Source organism: Agelaius phoeniceus, chromosome 22 (assembly GCF_051311805.1).
Source record: "Agelaius phoeniceus isolate bAgePho1 chromosome 22, bAgePho1.hap1, whole genome shotgun sequence".
NCBI lineage: Eukaryota > Metazoa > Chordata > Aves > Passeriformes > Icteridae > Agelaius > Agelaius phoeniceus.
The window spans coordinates 4,651,433-4,667,313 of record NC_135286.1 but is presented as its reverse complement, the minus strand read 5'-3'; the positions used below and the strand labels follow the sequence as shown (position 1 = coordinate 4,667,313).

Below are 15,881 nucleotides of genomic sequence, written 5' to 3'. Positions count from 1 at the left end.
TCCTTTCTTTAAAAAAAATCCCACTAACACAGTTCTTATTTCAACTACAAAAGTTACCTTTTAACTACAAGACTACATTTATCATATTATTAAAATGTTAATACAGCACTACTAATCAATACATCAAAATACATATGGTAAATATCTTAGTAGAGCCATATAAAATGCACTTTTCACAAGCTCCAGGTGCGCTCCCACCCTCACGCCGCTCCCTCTCCCCTCACGCCGCTTCCTCTCCCCTCACGCCGCCTCCTCTCCCCTCACGCCGCCCGCGCTCCCAGCCCGCCCCCAGCGCGCAGGCGCGGCGGCCGCGCAGGCGCGGGGCGGGCGGGCGCTGTCAGCGGGGCCCGCGCTCGCTCCGGCCCGGCCATGTCGTACGGGCCGCTGGACCCGCGCAGCCCCGGGGCGCCGCCGCCGCCGCCCCGGGACTTCGGCGGCATCATCCAAACATGCAGCGGCAACGTGCAGCGCATCGCGCAGTACAGTGAGTGCGCGGCCGGGGAGGGACGGGGCGGCCCGGCCCGGCAGCGCCCCGGGGCCGGTAGCGTGAGGGCGCGATGGGAGCCGGGCTGGGCAGAGCCTCCCCGGAGCGGTGCCGGGCTGGGCACACACGGCAGGCACCGGGCGCGGTGGTGCCCAGCCCGGCTGCAGGGCGGGGTGAGCACTGCGGGCGCTCTCGGTGGGTGTCTGTCGCTGTCACCGAGCCCCCCCTTCCCCCAGGGCACCGGCACCTCGGGCAGTCCGGTGCTGGCATCGGGTGCTCTCCGTGAGGGGCTCCGGGGGCAGCAGGAGCCCGGGTGTCACCGGGGCTGGGAGCAGCTGCTGTCCCAGGGATCTCCCTCGCTGTGCTGGCAGTGTCCTGCTCCCGGCAGGATGTCCCTAAGGATACGGTGTTGCGCTTTGTTGTCATTAGAGAAAGTTACCGGTATTGTATGATAATCACAGAAATCTCAGTACTGATCGCTGAATTGCTGCTCCTTAAAGTAGGCACATCCAGGAGAGTCTTTGATGTAGTCCTTCCTAAGGATACAGGCTTTGCTATAAATGACATTAATTGTTCAGGTGCCCATGCTAGATCAATTGAACATGTTGGTTCCTCAGAAAGCTCGTGACTTCTCTGATGATACAAAGCTATTTATGTTACTGAAAATGCTTTGTCAGTCATGTTCATTTCTCCTTGGCGTACACATTGCTGAATTGTTTCAAAGTTTGCCAAATAACATGGCTCGTTGAGGTTTTTCCCCTTTTCTCCCTTTTTATTTTTTCCTTTACACTCCTTCTCTCTTCCTTCCACGGCATTTCTTTGAGCCTCCTGTTGTAAGCAGCTCAGCTCCTCTCTCTCATAGGACAGGCTTCTGCTGTCTCATGACCTGCAGCCATCCTATCTCCATGCACTGCTATCTCAAGTTAAACAAATAGCCCTACAGTTTTATTGAGGTGGGTGGGAACACACAGAACATCTGACTTAATGTTACACTAGTTAACTTTATTACACACTATATAAAAGCTTTCCTTTCAAGCCAAGAGAAGAAGAATACATTGAAGCCTTAAGGCTGTCCTCATTTTTTTTTCCTATAAGGAAAAGAGCAGGCAAAGAGTGTGCACAGCTGAGTATTATTCACTTCTTTGGGGAGTCTCTGTGGAGTGAGCATTTCACACAAAATGTGCAGAAAACCAGTGGGCTGAGCTGGCAAAACTGTTGCTTGCTCAGGTAATGCAGCAGACTTGCAGCTACAGGAGAGATTGAAGTGTTTCAAGAAACCTTAGATAGGTTTCTTGATAGAAACTGTCAGATAGAAACTTCTTAGATAGAAACTGTCAGATAGTGAGTATGTGGAAGGCTCTACAGCCTGAAATCAAAGGGCTTGGAGGTGGAAAGCTGTTTACTGAGGGGCTCTGTGTGTTGGTGCATACCCACTATCCAAAGAATAAAGAGCTCCAGCCTCTTCCTTTCATTTCCTAGACATTTTATGCTCATTTTGTGTAGACTGTGTGTGTTGCTGTTGGCTGAAATAAACTAAGCAAAGCAAACTGCTGAACCTGGCTCAGGGCAGGACAGACATTGCCTGGCCTGGAAATGGAGCTGTGCAAGAATCTCCCCATGCAGAGAGAAATAAGTCACAGAATGTCTGGACATTATGGCACAAATGCTGTTTGCCAAGTGCTCAGCAGCCACACACAGAGTGCAGTCCTTGTGCCGTTTGTCACCAGCTTGACTAGGAATTTTTCTGACCTTCCTGTGTCTGACAGAGCTGTGAAATATGTGCAGATTTGCTTGCTGGAAGCCAAGCTCGGTATATGAGGAGTTGCCAACCAACTCCTCACTGTATGACCTTATAGAAGTCTGAAATTCTAAGTGGAATACACTTGGTGGATGTAAAAGCTAATTACTGGCTAATTACTGATTAACTTGTATTGCAGTCCTGTTGTAAGCCATTGGGCATCCCTTTAAAAGGAGTGGCCATTGTAGGGATCTGATGCTCACATTTAATCAAGGGCAGAGACTCCAGGCTGAAAGCAGAAGTTACACAGGAGGGTGTCTCTGAATTGGAAGAAACTCTTGTTAAAATCATGAGATGATTCAGTTCAATTCAGTTGCCTGTGGAACTGTATTTAGGTGATCCTCCTTGGTCTTGCCTCTCACTGCATGATGAGATAGCTTGGATTTCATGATTGATTTGGGACAATCAATCTTTGTACTGCTGAGCCCAGCACTTCAGTAATGATAAAATCTGTGCTGCTGCAGAATATAGTGGATCAGCTTCTTGATCTGTCAGAAAAAAATTCTAAGGTAGAGGGATTGGGGAGAGAAAATGTACTTGCTTTTCAGGTAGATTAAGGGTTTGATGTGAATCATTGTGTGGTTTCATGATCATGAGTGCCTACACAAAGAAAATAGTGGGAAAACATCAGAGATAAGGGAGAAGGAGGTCTAAAATACCTCTCTGTGCTACAACATGATTTCAAATTGACAAAGGCAAACTGTGAGGTGCACATTGCTATCTGTTCTTGAAAGATTGTTTGTGCCAGTATTGTGAAAACTTTGGACTGTCATGAGTAGAAAAATTCAGGTCTGGGGCAGGGAGTTTTGAAACTGATAGCAACACTTGGCATTTTCTTTTTATTTTTTTTAACAGAGCACTAATAAGTGAAGTAACTTAAAAATAATGTAAAATTGGCAACACAGCAGTTGTTTTTCTGCAGCAGTGATAGCCTGAAATACTGAAATAGCAAGGCTGGTGGAAACAGCTCTGTTAGTTGGTCTGAAAAGGTTGAGGAAAGGAGTGCACAAGCTCTTTGCTCCACTGACTTCTTTTGAGGGTATCTGTGCCTCATTTCACTTTCTTGTCTGAAAGTTAGTTTGTTAGGCTGCATCATGTCTAGGTGGGGATGTTTAAAATACACTCTGCATTTCACAGAACCCCAGAACTGTTGGGTTGGGAAGGGAGCTCTGGAGCTGATCTGGCCCAGCCCCTGCTAAAGCAGCTTCCTCTGAGCAGGTTGTGCAGGAGGGCATCCAGGCAGGGTTTGAGTATCTCCAGGGAAGGAGAATCCACAGCTCCTGTGGGCAGCCTGTTCCAGGGCTCTGTCACCCTCTCAGCAAATGAATTTTTCCTCATATTTAGAGGAACTTCCTGTTGTTTCAGTTGTGGCTCTTGTCCTGTGTCCTGTCTCTGGACACCAGTGGGAGGAGTCTGGCCCCATCCTCTTGCCATGCACCCATAAGATACTTGTATTTATTTAAAGCAAAGAATATAAGTGTTGCCTTACTAGGTTAAGTCAGATACTGAAACAAATGTAGCTTTTAGCTTTCTTTTGGGGAAAGCTAAAATAATACATTCAAGAAGGAATAAAATGTTTGAACTTATCTTACTAACTCATCTTGTGATCTCTTTCTCTTCAGCTGCTCAAATAAAGAATTTAATGAGCCAGCTGGGAACCAAGCAGGATTCCAGCAAGCTTCAGGAAAATTTGTGAGTATTAAATGAGCAAACATTGATATAGATGTTCTTTCATTTCTGTCTGTGTTCATAGGGATAGTGGGTTACTTGCTTTGGAGAGATGCTTTATTAGATAAATTTAATGCAGTCCTGCAAACCCAGAATTACTAGCTGCATTAAGTAGTTTATTGGACAAATTAAGGTTTTTCTGCAGGGCTCTGGAGAAACCATTCAAAACTACTGGGTAGGAACAGTTCTTCCTATATTGTTCTTCTATATAATTTTTTAGTATTTTCTTTTAAAAGTAGTAGTACCTCAGCCATGCATTAGCATTAGCTGTCCTCTGAGGAAGAGTCATACTTGTTTCACACATGATTCAGAAGAAATTAATGCCATACCAGATATTTGGTGCTTCCATTACACCAGTAAGGAAAAACAGTCAGGGAGCCCCATAACTGGAGACAAAGTAGCTTGTAGTAGAGATGGGTTTAGTCAGTATAGGGCAGACAAAATGTCACATGGCATTTCAGAAGAATAAAATGCCAGTGTGGGACAAGTAGAAGACATTTAAACAGTTGTAATTCAAACTGACCCTTGGAGAGACTGTACAGGGCTGCTCTGTGTCTGTGCATCTCTTACAAACTCATGGAACACAAATAGCTCTTTATGGAAAGAATAATTTCTGAGATCATCAAAGAAAACTTAAAAGTACATTCTTCCATGTGACAGTACCTTGAATCTCTGAATGCACATTTATCCTGGTTTTTATAACAGCGATTTTTGGATAAGTTCATGACTTGTGGTGAAAGATCCACACAGCACATTTGAAGGATGAGATCAGAGTCCAATTGGGAGAGAAAGGATTTGTTTCCTTGAGCTGCTCAGTTGACTCAATCTCTGTTTAATCAGCAGATTAAAGAATTAATCACTGGTGACCAAACAAATGCCTTCCCACTGAACGTCACTGCATAATCTCTCCTCTTTGGGGTGAGAGTGGCTGCACCCCACAAATTGTCAGCTGCCAAACCAACTTGCCAAAATGCATGGATGGTGTTTTGGGTTTACATGTACAGCCTATGCAGTAATGGAGCCTGAATGCCCTGATTTGTGTGTCCATTGGGCCAAGAAAGTGACTTTCACTTAAGCATCTTGTACCTGTTGAATGCAAAAGAAATTGCTTCTGGGTTTAGTAATTTTTTTCTTCCTAGTTTACAGTATAGGATTTATATAATAGTATTAGATTCTTCACAACAATAGGTTCATATTGCAATGTTGTAGGAAAACATAAAGGCTTAAGGGAAAAGCCTTGCAATTCCTGAAGCTGGATTGTTGTTCTTTCTAATCACTGTTTTTCACAAAAATGAAGAATTTAATATCAGAGTCCCTGTACTTTTATCAAATGTACATTTAACCAATGGAATTAGTGGTTGTCAAGTGAACAGTTAGTTACTAATTGGTACCATAAAGAATTCACCTTAGTGGGATTATGTTCACTGAATAAAGTTGCTTCTCTCTTATGCCATTGGAGAAAAAGACATTTTCTAAGCTACTGAATTACACTAGTTAGCAGGGAGCAAAGAAATTATTTTAATTTTTTTCTAAAATTGTAGTCCAGAGCCAAGTTGACATTAAGAAAAAAAAATACATCTCTGATCCTTTAGGTTGAAAAAAACCTACTGTAAAGCTGTGTGACCTCAGAACCCCTATTTAGTCATCATTCTGGACATTAAATGCTCAATGGCTGCTTTTTAGGCAGATCTTGTGTAACTGCTTTTGAATTTCTGTTTCAGACAACAGCTGCAGCACTCTGCAAACCGCCTGGCCAAAGAGACCAATGAATATCTGAAGGAGCTGGGCTCTCTGCCACTTCCCCTGTCTGCTTCTGAACAGGTAGGCAGGCAGAACTTTCTGCTCTTATTTCTAGATCACTCATTTCATGAAACTGGGGTAGACCACAGTGTCACAAAGCCTGAACTGGCACAGCTGAAAAGCCTTTTGCAATGAAGGATGATGGTGAAGTAGAGAAACTCATTAAGCTGGCTGCTTATATGACACTGGGAAAACCATGTTTAGCAAATAGGTACAAAATTTCCCCACATGAGAATAAGAAGCCCTAAATGTTTGGGGAGAAGTCAGTATGCAATTCTGGTTTTTGAGTACATTTCTGAAAAATAATCTTGTTTACAAAGTGCCTGGTGTTGCAAGGTAGTGTTTTAGGATAAGAATTGAGAGCAAAATGCCTATCAGTATGAAATGTCAGCATGCCAGGAAGCTTTCCCCTTGCATGGGATTTATTAGTGGTGGAGGGGAGAAGCTGACTCACTGTGCTTATACTTCAGTAAAGCAAAATATGATGAGGCCAAGATTATGATTTTCTCTTAGCAAATAGTAGTTCCTGCTCCCTGTGGGAGAGGGAAGGGACAGTCCTCTGCTGCTAGTGTCACTTCACCTCTGCCTGCTCTTGGGGTGCTGTTGTAGCATGATCTGGGGATGTGGGTCAGCAGATGTTTCCTTGGTCTAATTCTGTATTAAGGGTTTATATTCCAGTTGGAAGCATGGCCGTGCTTTGCTGGTTTGTTCAGCAAATATTTTTCAGTTAATCTTCTGTGATGAACAAAATCCTATCATGTGCATCTCACTGAATGCAGCCCAGGGAAAATTCAGTCAAAATCTGCAGAAGCTGGAATCAGCATGCTGAGGATCTGCTCTGGAAGAAGGGTTGTTGCTTCCAGAGGGTTCAGATGGAAGCCTCAGTGTATTATGAGGCTGCTGTAATGGCTTATTATAGAAAAAAATATAATTGAAAATGTTTTCTTTTCCTTGAAATGATTGTTGAATTGGAACAAGCTCATTGCAGGATTGCAGTTCTGGAAATCCCACAATTTTAGCCAGCTGTTGCAAATCTCTCAATCAGAAAACATCAAAACTGACCTAATGTTGTCCTTGGGACAAGCTTTTCCATAATTTCTTATTTCTCATTTGCTGGAATGTCACAGCACTCAAAGGAGATGTCCTGTGGAAGCTAAATAAATTGACATTGTAAAATGAGGATGAAAAGGATTATTGCAACTAATGTATTTGAAGAAAAGATAAACTGAAATGGTTATCAGGACTAAGAATGTTATCTGATCTAAAAACAACAGGCTTTAGTGTGGCATGATTGGGAGACAGCTTAGGACACTGAGACAGTCAGTGTTGTCATTAGTTCTGGAAGTGTGGGGCTTCCTGTTTTTGTGATTGAAGTGTGAATTTGTGTGTATTTTGTTAAGTACTGTGAGGTTTGCTAAGTGAAGGAATGGAGGGAAAAGGCATTGCAGGTAACTGAAAGGTATGTAGTTAAATGTGGTGAATTACTGGAATGTAATCAGAATAAAAGTAATGGTGTACCTCAGAACTAGATTGAAACTGGAGGGCCTTGTTGCACAAAGCTGTCCTGCAGTTGGCAAGGCATGGAGCATTGGTTTAAGGAATTAAAGCATGGGGGGCTTTTTGTTCTGACCACTGGCCCCAAAAGATCACTGAATACCAGTTCATTGTTATTGTTGTTATGGTGGTTTTTAAAGAGTCTGAGAGTCACTTTATGATAACTGAAAGGTATGTCGTTAAATGTGCTTAATTACTGGAATGTAATTAGAATAAAAGTAATGGTGTACCTCAGACTTTGGAACTAGATTGAAATTGGAGAGCCTTGTTGCACAAAGCTGTCCTGCAGTTACACCTGCAAGGCATTGGTGTAAGGACTTAAAACATGGTGGGTGTAAGGACTTAAAACATGGTGGGTGTAAGGACTTAAAACATGGTGGGTGTAAGGACTTAAAACATGGTGGGTGTAAGGAATTAAAGCATGGTGGGTGTAAGGAATTAAAGCATGGTGGGTGTAAGGAATTAAAGCATGGCGGGTGTAAGGAATTAAAGCATGGCGGGTGTAAGGAATTAAAGCATGGCGGGTGTAAGGAATTAAAGCATGGCGGGTGTAAGGAATTAAAGCATGGTGGGTGTAAGGAATTAAAGCATGGTGGGTGTAAGGAATTAAAACATGGTGGGTGTAAGGAATTAAAGCATGGTGGGTGTAAGGAGTTAAAACATGGTGGGTGTAAGGAGTTAAAACATGGTGGGTGTAAGGAGTTAAAACATGGTGGGTGTAAGGACTTAAAACATGGTGGGTGTAAGGAATTAAAACATGGTGGGTGTAAGGAATTAAAACATGGTGGGTGTAAGGACTTAAAACATGGTGGGCCTTTTGTTCTGACCACTGGCACCAACAGATCACTGAGTGCCAGTTCACTGTTGTTGTTATGATGTTTTTTTGAGAGTCTGGCAGTCACTTTGTAATGAAGGGGAATGTCTGAACTCTCGTTTGTGTTCGATTCCTCAGCGCCAACAGAGGCTTCAGAAGGAACGATTGATGAATGACTTCTCCACAGCCTTAAACAATTTCCAGGCAGTACAGAGGCGAGTGTCAGAGAAGGAAAAAGAGACTGTAGCAAGGGCAAGAGCTGGCTCCCGTATTTCTGTAAGTATTTATGGGAATTTTGGAGTGATATACTGGACTGTGAGTCTACTGAGAGATCTTGTACTTGCCTTCCAACCCCATACCTGTTTACTGACACCTGACTGAGTGAAGCTGAGGCCTTGCTGCAGTAGTTTTCCATTCCAGATGTTGGAAGGAATTTCTTGTTTCAGTGTGCTCCAGTGTCAGTGTAAAGGAAGGAAGGAATCCTGGTAGTTGCAAATGTTACAGAAGATGAGATGAGATGAGGAGTCAAAGCAAAGAGAAGAGCAAAGTATTGCAGGCTGCTCTTCACTTCATGCCAGCCTTATGCTATGAAATTTAAGACTTCAGTATGAAACTTACCACACCTTAAATTATATCTCAAATCTCAAACTGTGTTGCTTTATATTCTTATAATTTCTGTCCTGCTAATATCTCCAATGTATGTTCACTGTTATGTTTTGACAAACCCCTGTGGCTCCTAAGAATTCATAATAAAATGGCCAATGAAAGCATTTTTCTCTTCTTGCCTCAGGGCTTTCTGCTAGGTATGCATTCTTAATTTCTGCAAGGGAACACATTTATCCATTGAATTATGCTCTTAAATTTTTGCTTCATGTTGGGAAAGGAGGTTATGGACTGACTGCTTTTGGTCATTCACTTGCCTTTGATTTTCAGAGACAATCTGAATCTAATAATTAAATCTAAAGATGAAGCTAAAACTAATCTTACATAACCTGAGTTAAATCTGAGGGCTGCAGTGACAGTGGCATTCTCCAAGAACTCTCTGGACAGGATGTGCCTTGGTCTTCAAGGTATTGCTGGTGATTTTGTGCATGGTCCTGGCAGTGTGAGAGTGTGACTCATTTATCTCTTCCAGGCTGATGACCGGTTCAGAGAAGAGCAGCTTGTTTCCTTTGATAGGTAATAACTTCTTGTACTCTTGAGCTTTTCACTGCATCTAATTAAAGTTTTTATGGTGTGATATATTCCTGTAACTTGGGCCAGGCTCTGCTGGCTGAAGGCAAAGCAAAAAGAGTTGAAAAGCAACTATTACAGCACATGTAATTTACTATGTAAAATCTGCATATGACAGTATTTTATCCTCCTTAAGTACAGATTGTGTGATTACTACCCTGAGGGGAATAGCAGTGCCCTTGGGATGTGGCAGCTGGAGCTCCTGGTGTTCTGGCCTGCAAACACAAGATTACCAGACAGGATTTCACTCACTCTCTTTCCACAGAGAGCTGCATATTTATATCATGGGTTTGGATGTTCTCTAGCAGCCCAGTTGGAGCTACAGCAGAATAGCAGATGAGGCTGCCTGAAATTCAGAAGTCCTGGACATTGTGCAGTGGCAAAGTAATCCTGGAATGTGCACAAGACAGCACTGCTATCACCTGTCAGACACTTGTACTGCTTCTGCAGTGACCTGTGTGGTAGATGGCTTTGTAAATGCTACATCAGTTCTGCAGTGTGGTAAAGAGAGCCTGAGCCCCTCCAGAAGTGGCTGTGATGAATCTCTCAACTGGGCTAAAACCTGTTGGCCCTGTCTGTATAAATCCTTTACTTTCTGAATCAGGAGACCTTGCCTACCTGTCTCACCCTCCCTCTGCAGAGTGCCCTTCATCTGCTTGGTGTGTGTCCCTTCCTTGGCCCTGGGCTTTCCCTCTGAGCCAGGGCTGGAAGCCCAGGTGTTCAGTTATGCAGGTGCTGAGTGGGACCCAGAGATAAGAGATGATGGCACACAGCAGCTATTCCACAGGAAAGCTGTTCTTGTGTGCCATGTGTCAGAAACCTTCTCCTTTTGAGATCTGCAAACCCTATGGTCATCTCAGAATGGTCAGCTGTGCCTGACCTATTCATGGAGTTTATTTTCATCTCTTTAGGCACTTTCAAGACTTTAAAACTTACTGTTTAGTGTTGTACCAAACACTGGACTGATACAATGTTTTCTGGCACACTTCTCTATTGAAAAGATGGAGATGTTGCCCTGGAAGAACATTCTAAGCTGAACATAGAGGTGGCTTTGTATTATAGATGCTGGCTCCACTCTAATTGATGTAACTTCTGCAGCAGTTGTGAAGAACCAGCTCATCAGGAGAGAGGTAGACTGGGATGCAGAGTTACTTGAGTTTTAATATCTCTTTTGGTGTGTAATTTAATTCAAAGTTCCCACTAGACTAATGAATTAAAATACTAAAACACTTTAGTCTTATCTCCAAATGCCAGATAGGCAAGAGTCTTTGAATCCAGATGCTTTCCAGGTGTTCTTCTGTTCTGCTAATGTGCTTGCAGGCTGTTCTCTATCAGAACTGTCACCCTGATTTCTCTCTTTTGGAGAGATGGTAAGAAGCAGGGAAGGTACAAGTATTTTTTTTAAAAAGCAGAATTGAAATAGGCAATTTCTTCTAAAATGCTGTAGATAACTGTTATGTTCTAGAACAAAGTGTGCTATGCATGTAACTGCTTTCCAGTGCCTTCACACTGCCTGATCTGTCCCTTTCTTCAGTTGTTCCAGTTTGTGACTGTTGTCACAAATTGGTCCTGTCCTTGCACACAGAGATAGGGCCAAGAACCTGGGGGTTGTTTCTGGAGGAAACTCTTCAGCTTTAACTCATTTTGCCATAAAATGCAGCATGGAAGTGCCTATGCTCAGAGAGACACTGACCTTCCCTCTCTTTCCAGTGGTGAAGATTGGAATCAGATGCAGTCTCAGGAAGAAGATGTGGCAATAACTGAACAGGACCTTGAACTCATTAAAGAAAGAGAAACTGCAATCAGGCAATTAGAGGTGACCAGTCAATCCTGCACAGTTAACAGCACTGGGAGATAAATTAAAGGATAATTAATGGGATGGGCTGAGGAGAGCTGATGGTGGAGGAATAGAGTTCCTCCTAGAGAGGATTGATGCCAAGATAATCTGAAGGAGGTCTGTTTTTCCTCAGTGTTGACTCCTTCAGTTATGGCAGGAGCAACTCCTGTTACAGTGTTCATACTCTGCTAATTGCTGGTGTGATTAAACAAATATTCAGTAGCTGGAGCATTGTAGGCTCCTGTGTTAATCCCAAATTGCACAGGTGGTGACATCAAGTCAGTGAATGCTGGTGCCTGTTCTGACCCTTTGAGTGATGGTCAGAAGAGGTGCTAAGAGTGAGGATTAGGAAATATTGTTCATTGTAACTTGTTCAACTGTTGTCTTCAGGCAGACATTTTGGATGTCAATCAGATATTTAAGGATTTAGCCATGATGATTCATGACCAAGGAGATATGATTGGTAAGTGCATTTGGATAATAAGTTTTTTCTTGATTCAGGTACCTGTTTTGCCAGTTACATGGATTCAATTTTTCAGTATTTTGCATTAAAAGTATTATATTTCTGGCTATAATTTTTAAACACTGAAGCTCTGAAATATTTTGCAATGAATTCTCCTGTTTTTTTCCATAGATAGCATAGAGGCAAATGTGGAAAGTGCAGAAGTCCATGTGGAAAGAGCCAGTGAGCAGTTACAGAGAGCTGCCTATTATCAGGTAAAATTCTGTGTGCTTGCTTGATTGTCTGTGTATGGTTGAGAACTAATGAAACAGGCAGAGCAAGACACTGAGGACTGCAGCACACCAGACTGGTTATTAAAACCAGCTCCTGCAAGCTGGCACTCACTCAAAATTGCCTGCAAGGAGTATATAAAGCACTTGAGTCAAAAACATGGTATTGAAATTCACCTTCTAATTTAGAGTAAGAGTAGGAATAGAGTCTGGCACTTCACACTCTGCAAGCCTAAGTGTTTACCTGTCTTTGTTGTTGTTAGGACTTAGTAGAAAAACAAGAACAAATTCTGATATTGTATCCAACTTGTAAACATATCAGCCAGGACCCTGACATGCAAAAATCTGTCCAGACTTGGGTAACTTTTGGTGACCAGGATTTGCAACACTCCTGTCCAGCTGCTGAGTTTCTATCCCATACTCTGTGCTCCTGTCCCATCAAATCTTGCAGTGGCTCTCACTGCTGCATGGTAGCCAGTGTTTCCTGCAGGTTCCAGTGTTTCCTGCAGGTTCCAGTGTTTTCTGTAGGTGCCAGTGTTTTCTGTAGGTGCCAGTGTTTTCTGTAGGTGCCAGTGTTTTCTGTAGGTGCCAGTGTTTTCTGTAGGTGCCAGTGTTTTCTGTAGCTTCCAGTGTTTTCTGCAGCTTCCAGTGTTTTCTGCAGCTTCCAGTGTTTTCTGCAGCTTCCAGTGTTTTCTGCAGCTTCCAGTGTTTTCTGCAGCTTCCAGTGTTTTCTGCAGCTTCCAGTGTTTTCTGCAGCTTCCAGTGTTTTCTGCAGCTTCCAGTGTTTTCTGCAGCTTCCAGTGTTTTCTGCAGCTTCCAGTGTTTCCTGCAGGTTCCTTTCACCATCCTTGTCCCTTTAGGTCCAGCTTCTGTGCAGGGGTAAGGGTTCTGCTTTAGTCAGTCCCATTACTGCTGGGACTTACACAAATACTGGACTCTTCCAAGCTGTTAAGTGGGAGGTACTGGAGGTTAATAAAACCCCAGTGCTGTTGAGTGCAAGGCTGGGAATGTTGGTTTTACCATCTGGCAGCATGTAGTAGAATTCTCTCTCCATGGCTTCCTTGCCAAAGTTCTGAGGTATTTATAAATCTAAATTTGGGAGCTGTTGGACATGTTTTGCATGTGGCTTTTTTTTCTGAATGGAGAAAGAAGTGGTTATATATAACTACCCTCAAATCCTTAGATGCCAAGTTAAAAATATTTGGTGGATATGGATGGACTGTAGTTTCCTGTGATGAATAAAGTGAGAAAAGCTGTGAAATCCAAGTTCAGTAACTGTACATGAAATCATTTAAATTGTAGAAATGCAACACCAAGCCCAAGTGGCCAAGGGGAGATTGTATGTGAGAACTCTTAGGAGTTTGATTAGGATTACCTGAAAAATCTAAATAGCTAGAAAGGTTTGGCCTTCTCTGAGGCTTGTATTTCCTTTAAGAGAAGCAAAACCTGTCACATTTTGACTTAACTGCATCTCTTAGACCACTGCACTCTTAAAAACATTCCCCTATAGAATCATGGAGTTTAAGGAACATGTAAAAGTGTTCAGACTCTACTGGTTGCTTCTCCCAAATAACTGTGGAGGTACCAAGTGCTCTTGTTCACCCAAGTCAGTAACATGAATGGTAGCCCTGCTTTTTCCTCAAGTGTTCCTGGTGTCAGTGGCTTCTTTTCTCTTCTCTTATTAGAAGAAATCCCGTAAGAAGATCTGTATCCTGATTCTTGGCCTTGCTGTGGTCTGTATAATCATAGGACTCCTTATCTGGAAGACAACATGAAATCTTCCCATGGGACCCAGTCTCACAGCTGAGATTTTTTCTGTCAGAGCAAACAGGCTGCCTAGTCTCGGAGATGAATTGACCACCCTGAGAGAGCACAAGCTGGAACTACTTCTAATAATAGATATTAGCAACTAATGTGCAGATAACTAGTATATGGAATTAGTGAACCATGGAGACAGTATTTATCAGTTTATATACAAATTATATTGTTTTATGTAACTAAAATCTCGTGGTTTTGCTTTCTGTAATGTGTTCTTCCCTGTCCCAGCTGTATGCTGAAGTGTGATCAATAATTGGAGATGTCTTGTTTTTGACAAGTCGCACAACTTCAACTTTTTGTATGTGTAGGTAGTTTTGTTGGACTGGAATGAGAATGGCATTCAAAGACAGCCCACCACCAAGTCACATTATGTAAATCCAGCAGTTTCTAAAGTCTCCAGTATCTGCCCCATGGTTTTATTGTCTCCAAGTGGCTGTGGTTCTAGATTCTCGTGGAGAAAAGGATGTTGTCACAGATTTGAGAGGCAAGGAGGGTATGTGTGGGTGATGATTTGAACCTCTACATGCTGGTCAGTTTAGCCTTGAGACTCATAACAGTGTAGTTTAATTTTTTTTGGGTGTGGTTGGGGTTGTTTTTTCACAAAATGCATCACTTGAGGACAGAATGTTCTTTGACTTAGAATCTAACAGTGCAATCTCCTTAGACAAACTAGCTGGTGGCTTGCTAGTGGACAAATAAATCTCTTCCAATGCTGACTCAAGCACTAAATATAAAAGGTTTAGCTGCTCACTCCCAACTTTTCAGAAGCTTCCAGGGGGAAAAACACTTAAAAATGAGGAAATGGGCACCTAAGTTTACAAGCTAGTAAGATTAGTGAAGAGTGTTAGAAATCTTGATTCTGAAGAAGTGCTCTCGAAGCTCACTTGTGGTGTTCTAGTAAATATTATGTGTGGCTTGTGAACATTTGGTATTTTCAATTCTTTATGAAATAGAAAGTGCAGAAACTGGCTGAGTGAAGTGCTGGGATTTTCAGACTGGGGATGTGTGTGCAAATGAAAAGGATTGCTGGTTCCAGCTCATACAGTTGGGCAGCACAAGCAGGCACTCCCCACTTCAGTGTAGCCCTGAACTGACATGAACTGAGGGAACAGTAATCTGTCCAAAGCCCAGTGGGGGTGGTAAATGCAGCATACTGACCCATTTTGTATTTAACCCTTCTTCCATGTCTCGTCTATAATAAAGTAAACGTGAAAGCTGGGAAGGGAGCGTTCTCCCAATTGCACAGTGGTTTGCACTATTGCCGCCATTCCATCGAATAATCATCAATAAACACTTTTAAAAGCCTCTGTCAGAGTTCATTACTTTGCAGTTTAGCCATTGGCAAAGGTGTGTTTGCAGTTCCCCCTCTTGTAGCCATGATATTTTATGACAAATCCTTTTGCTAGGATTTTCTCCTGAGAAGCTGAGAGGCCTCAGAAACAAAATGTAAATAATAATAATAATCTGTTGCTGTGGAATGCAACAGGTGCATCTGTGATTGGTCTCATGTGGTTGTTTCTAATTAATTGCCAGTCACAGTCCAGCTGGCTCGGACTCTCTGGTCAGTCACAAGATTTTATTATCATTCCTTCCTTTCCTTGCTAACCTTCTGATGAAATCCTTTCTTCTATTCTTTTAGTCTAGTTTTAATATATCATTTAATATAATATATATCATAAAATAATAAATCAGCCTTCTGAAACATGGAGTCAAGATTCTCATCTCTTCCCATGTCAGGGCTGCCTGCAAATTCCCACACCCTCTAAGTGGAGTAGAGGACTTTACATCAGCACAGTAGTGTTTAGTTCTGTGCTCCCTGATTTTTCAGAATGGAACTCCCTGAAAACACAAAATTCATTTCAGAAGGACATACACAACAGTTCTGCGCAGAGTCCTGTACAATAGCTGATCCCAGAAAAATGACTCTCCTACCTCAGAGCAGCATTGGCTCAGCTCTGTTTGCCTTTTGCTAGAACTTGGAGCCATTGGTGAGCCTGTACGATAAAAATCTGACTTGAAACCAAGGGGCTCTGCTCGGACAGAGGCGCTGTCCCCGCGGTACTCGGTATCGGCGCTGTCCCCG

The 15,881-nt window shown here is 42.7% G+C and overlaps 1 protein-coding gene across 1 annotated transcript; it reads left to right on the top strand.

Annotated features, from left to right (window-relative positions):
- Positions 1-297: 297 nt before the first annotated feature.
- Positions 298-15,105, top strand: STX12 (syntaxin 12). Its single transcript, XM_054648194.2, has 9 exons — positions 298-484; positions 3,905-3,974; positions 5,732-5,831; positions 8,317-8,454; positions 9,314-9,357; positions 11,122-11,227; positions 11,639-11,711; positions 11,883-11,965; positions 13,666-15,105. The coding sequence occupies exons 1-9, from the start codon at positions 370-372 to the stop codon at positions 13,753-13,755; spliced, it is 819 nt and encodes a 272-aa protein (XP_054504169.1). The 5' UTR covers positions 298-369; the 3' UTR covers positions 13,756-15,105.
- The last annotated feature ends 776 nt before the right edge of the window (positions 15,106-15,881 follow it).

What these genes read in the sequence shown, in the direction of transcription:
- STX12 (XM_054648194.2), top strand. Translation starts at nt 370, where the DNA reads ATGTCGTACGGGCCGCTGGACCCGCGCAGCCCCGGGGCGCCGCCGCCG. An exon ending in CTGCAATCAGGCAATTAGAG is followed by an intron (nt 11,228 to 11,638) that starts GTGACCAGTCAA and finishes TGTTGTCTTCAG; the next exon opens with GCAGACATTTTGGATGTCAA. An exon ending in TGACCAAGGAGATATGATTG is followed by an intron (nt 11,712 to 11,882) that starts GTAAGTGCATTT and finishes TTTTTTCCATAG; the next exon opens with ATAGCATAGAGGCAAATGTG.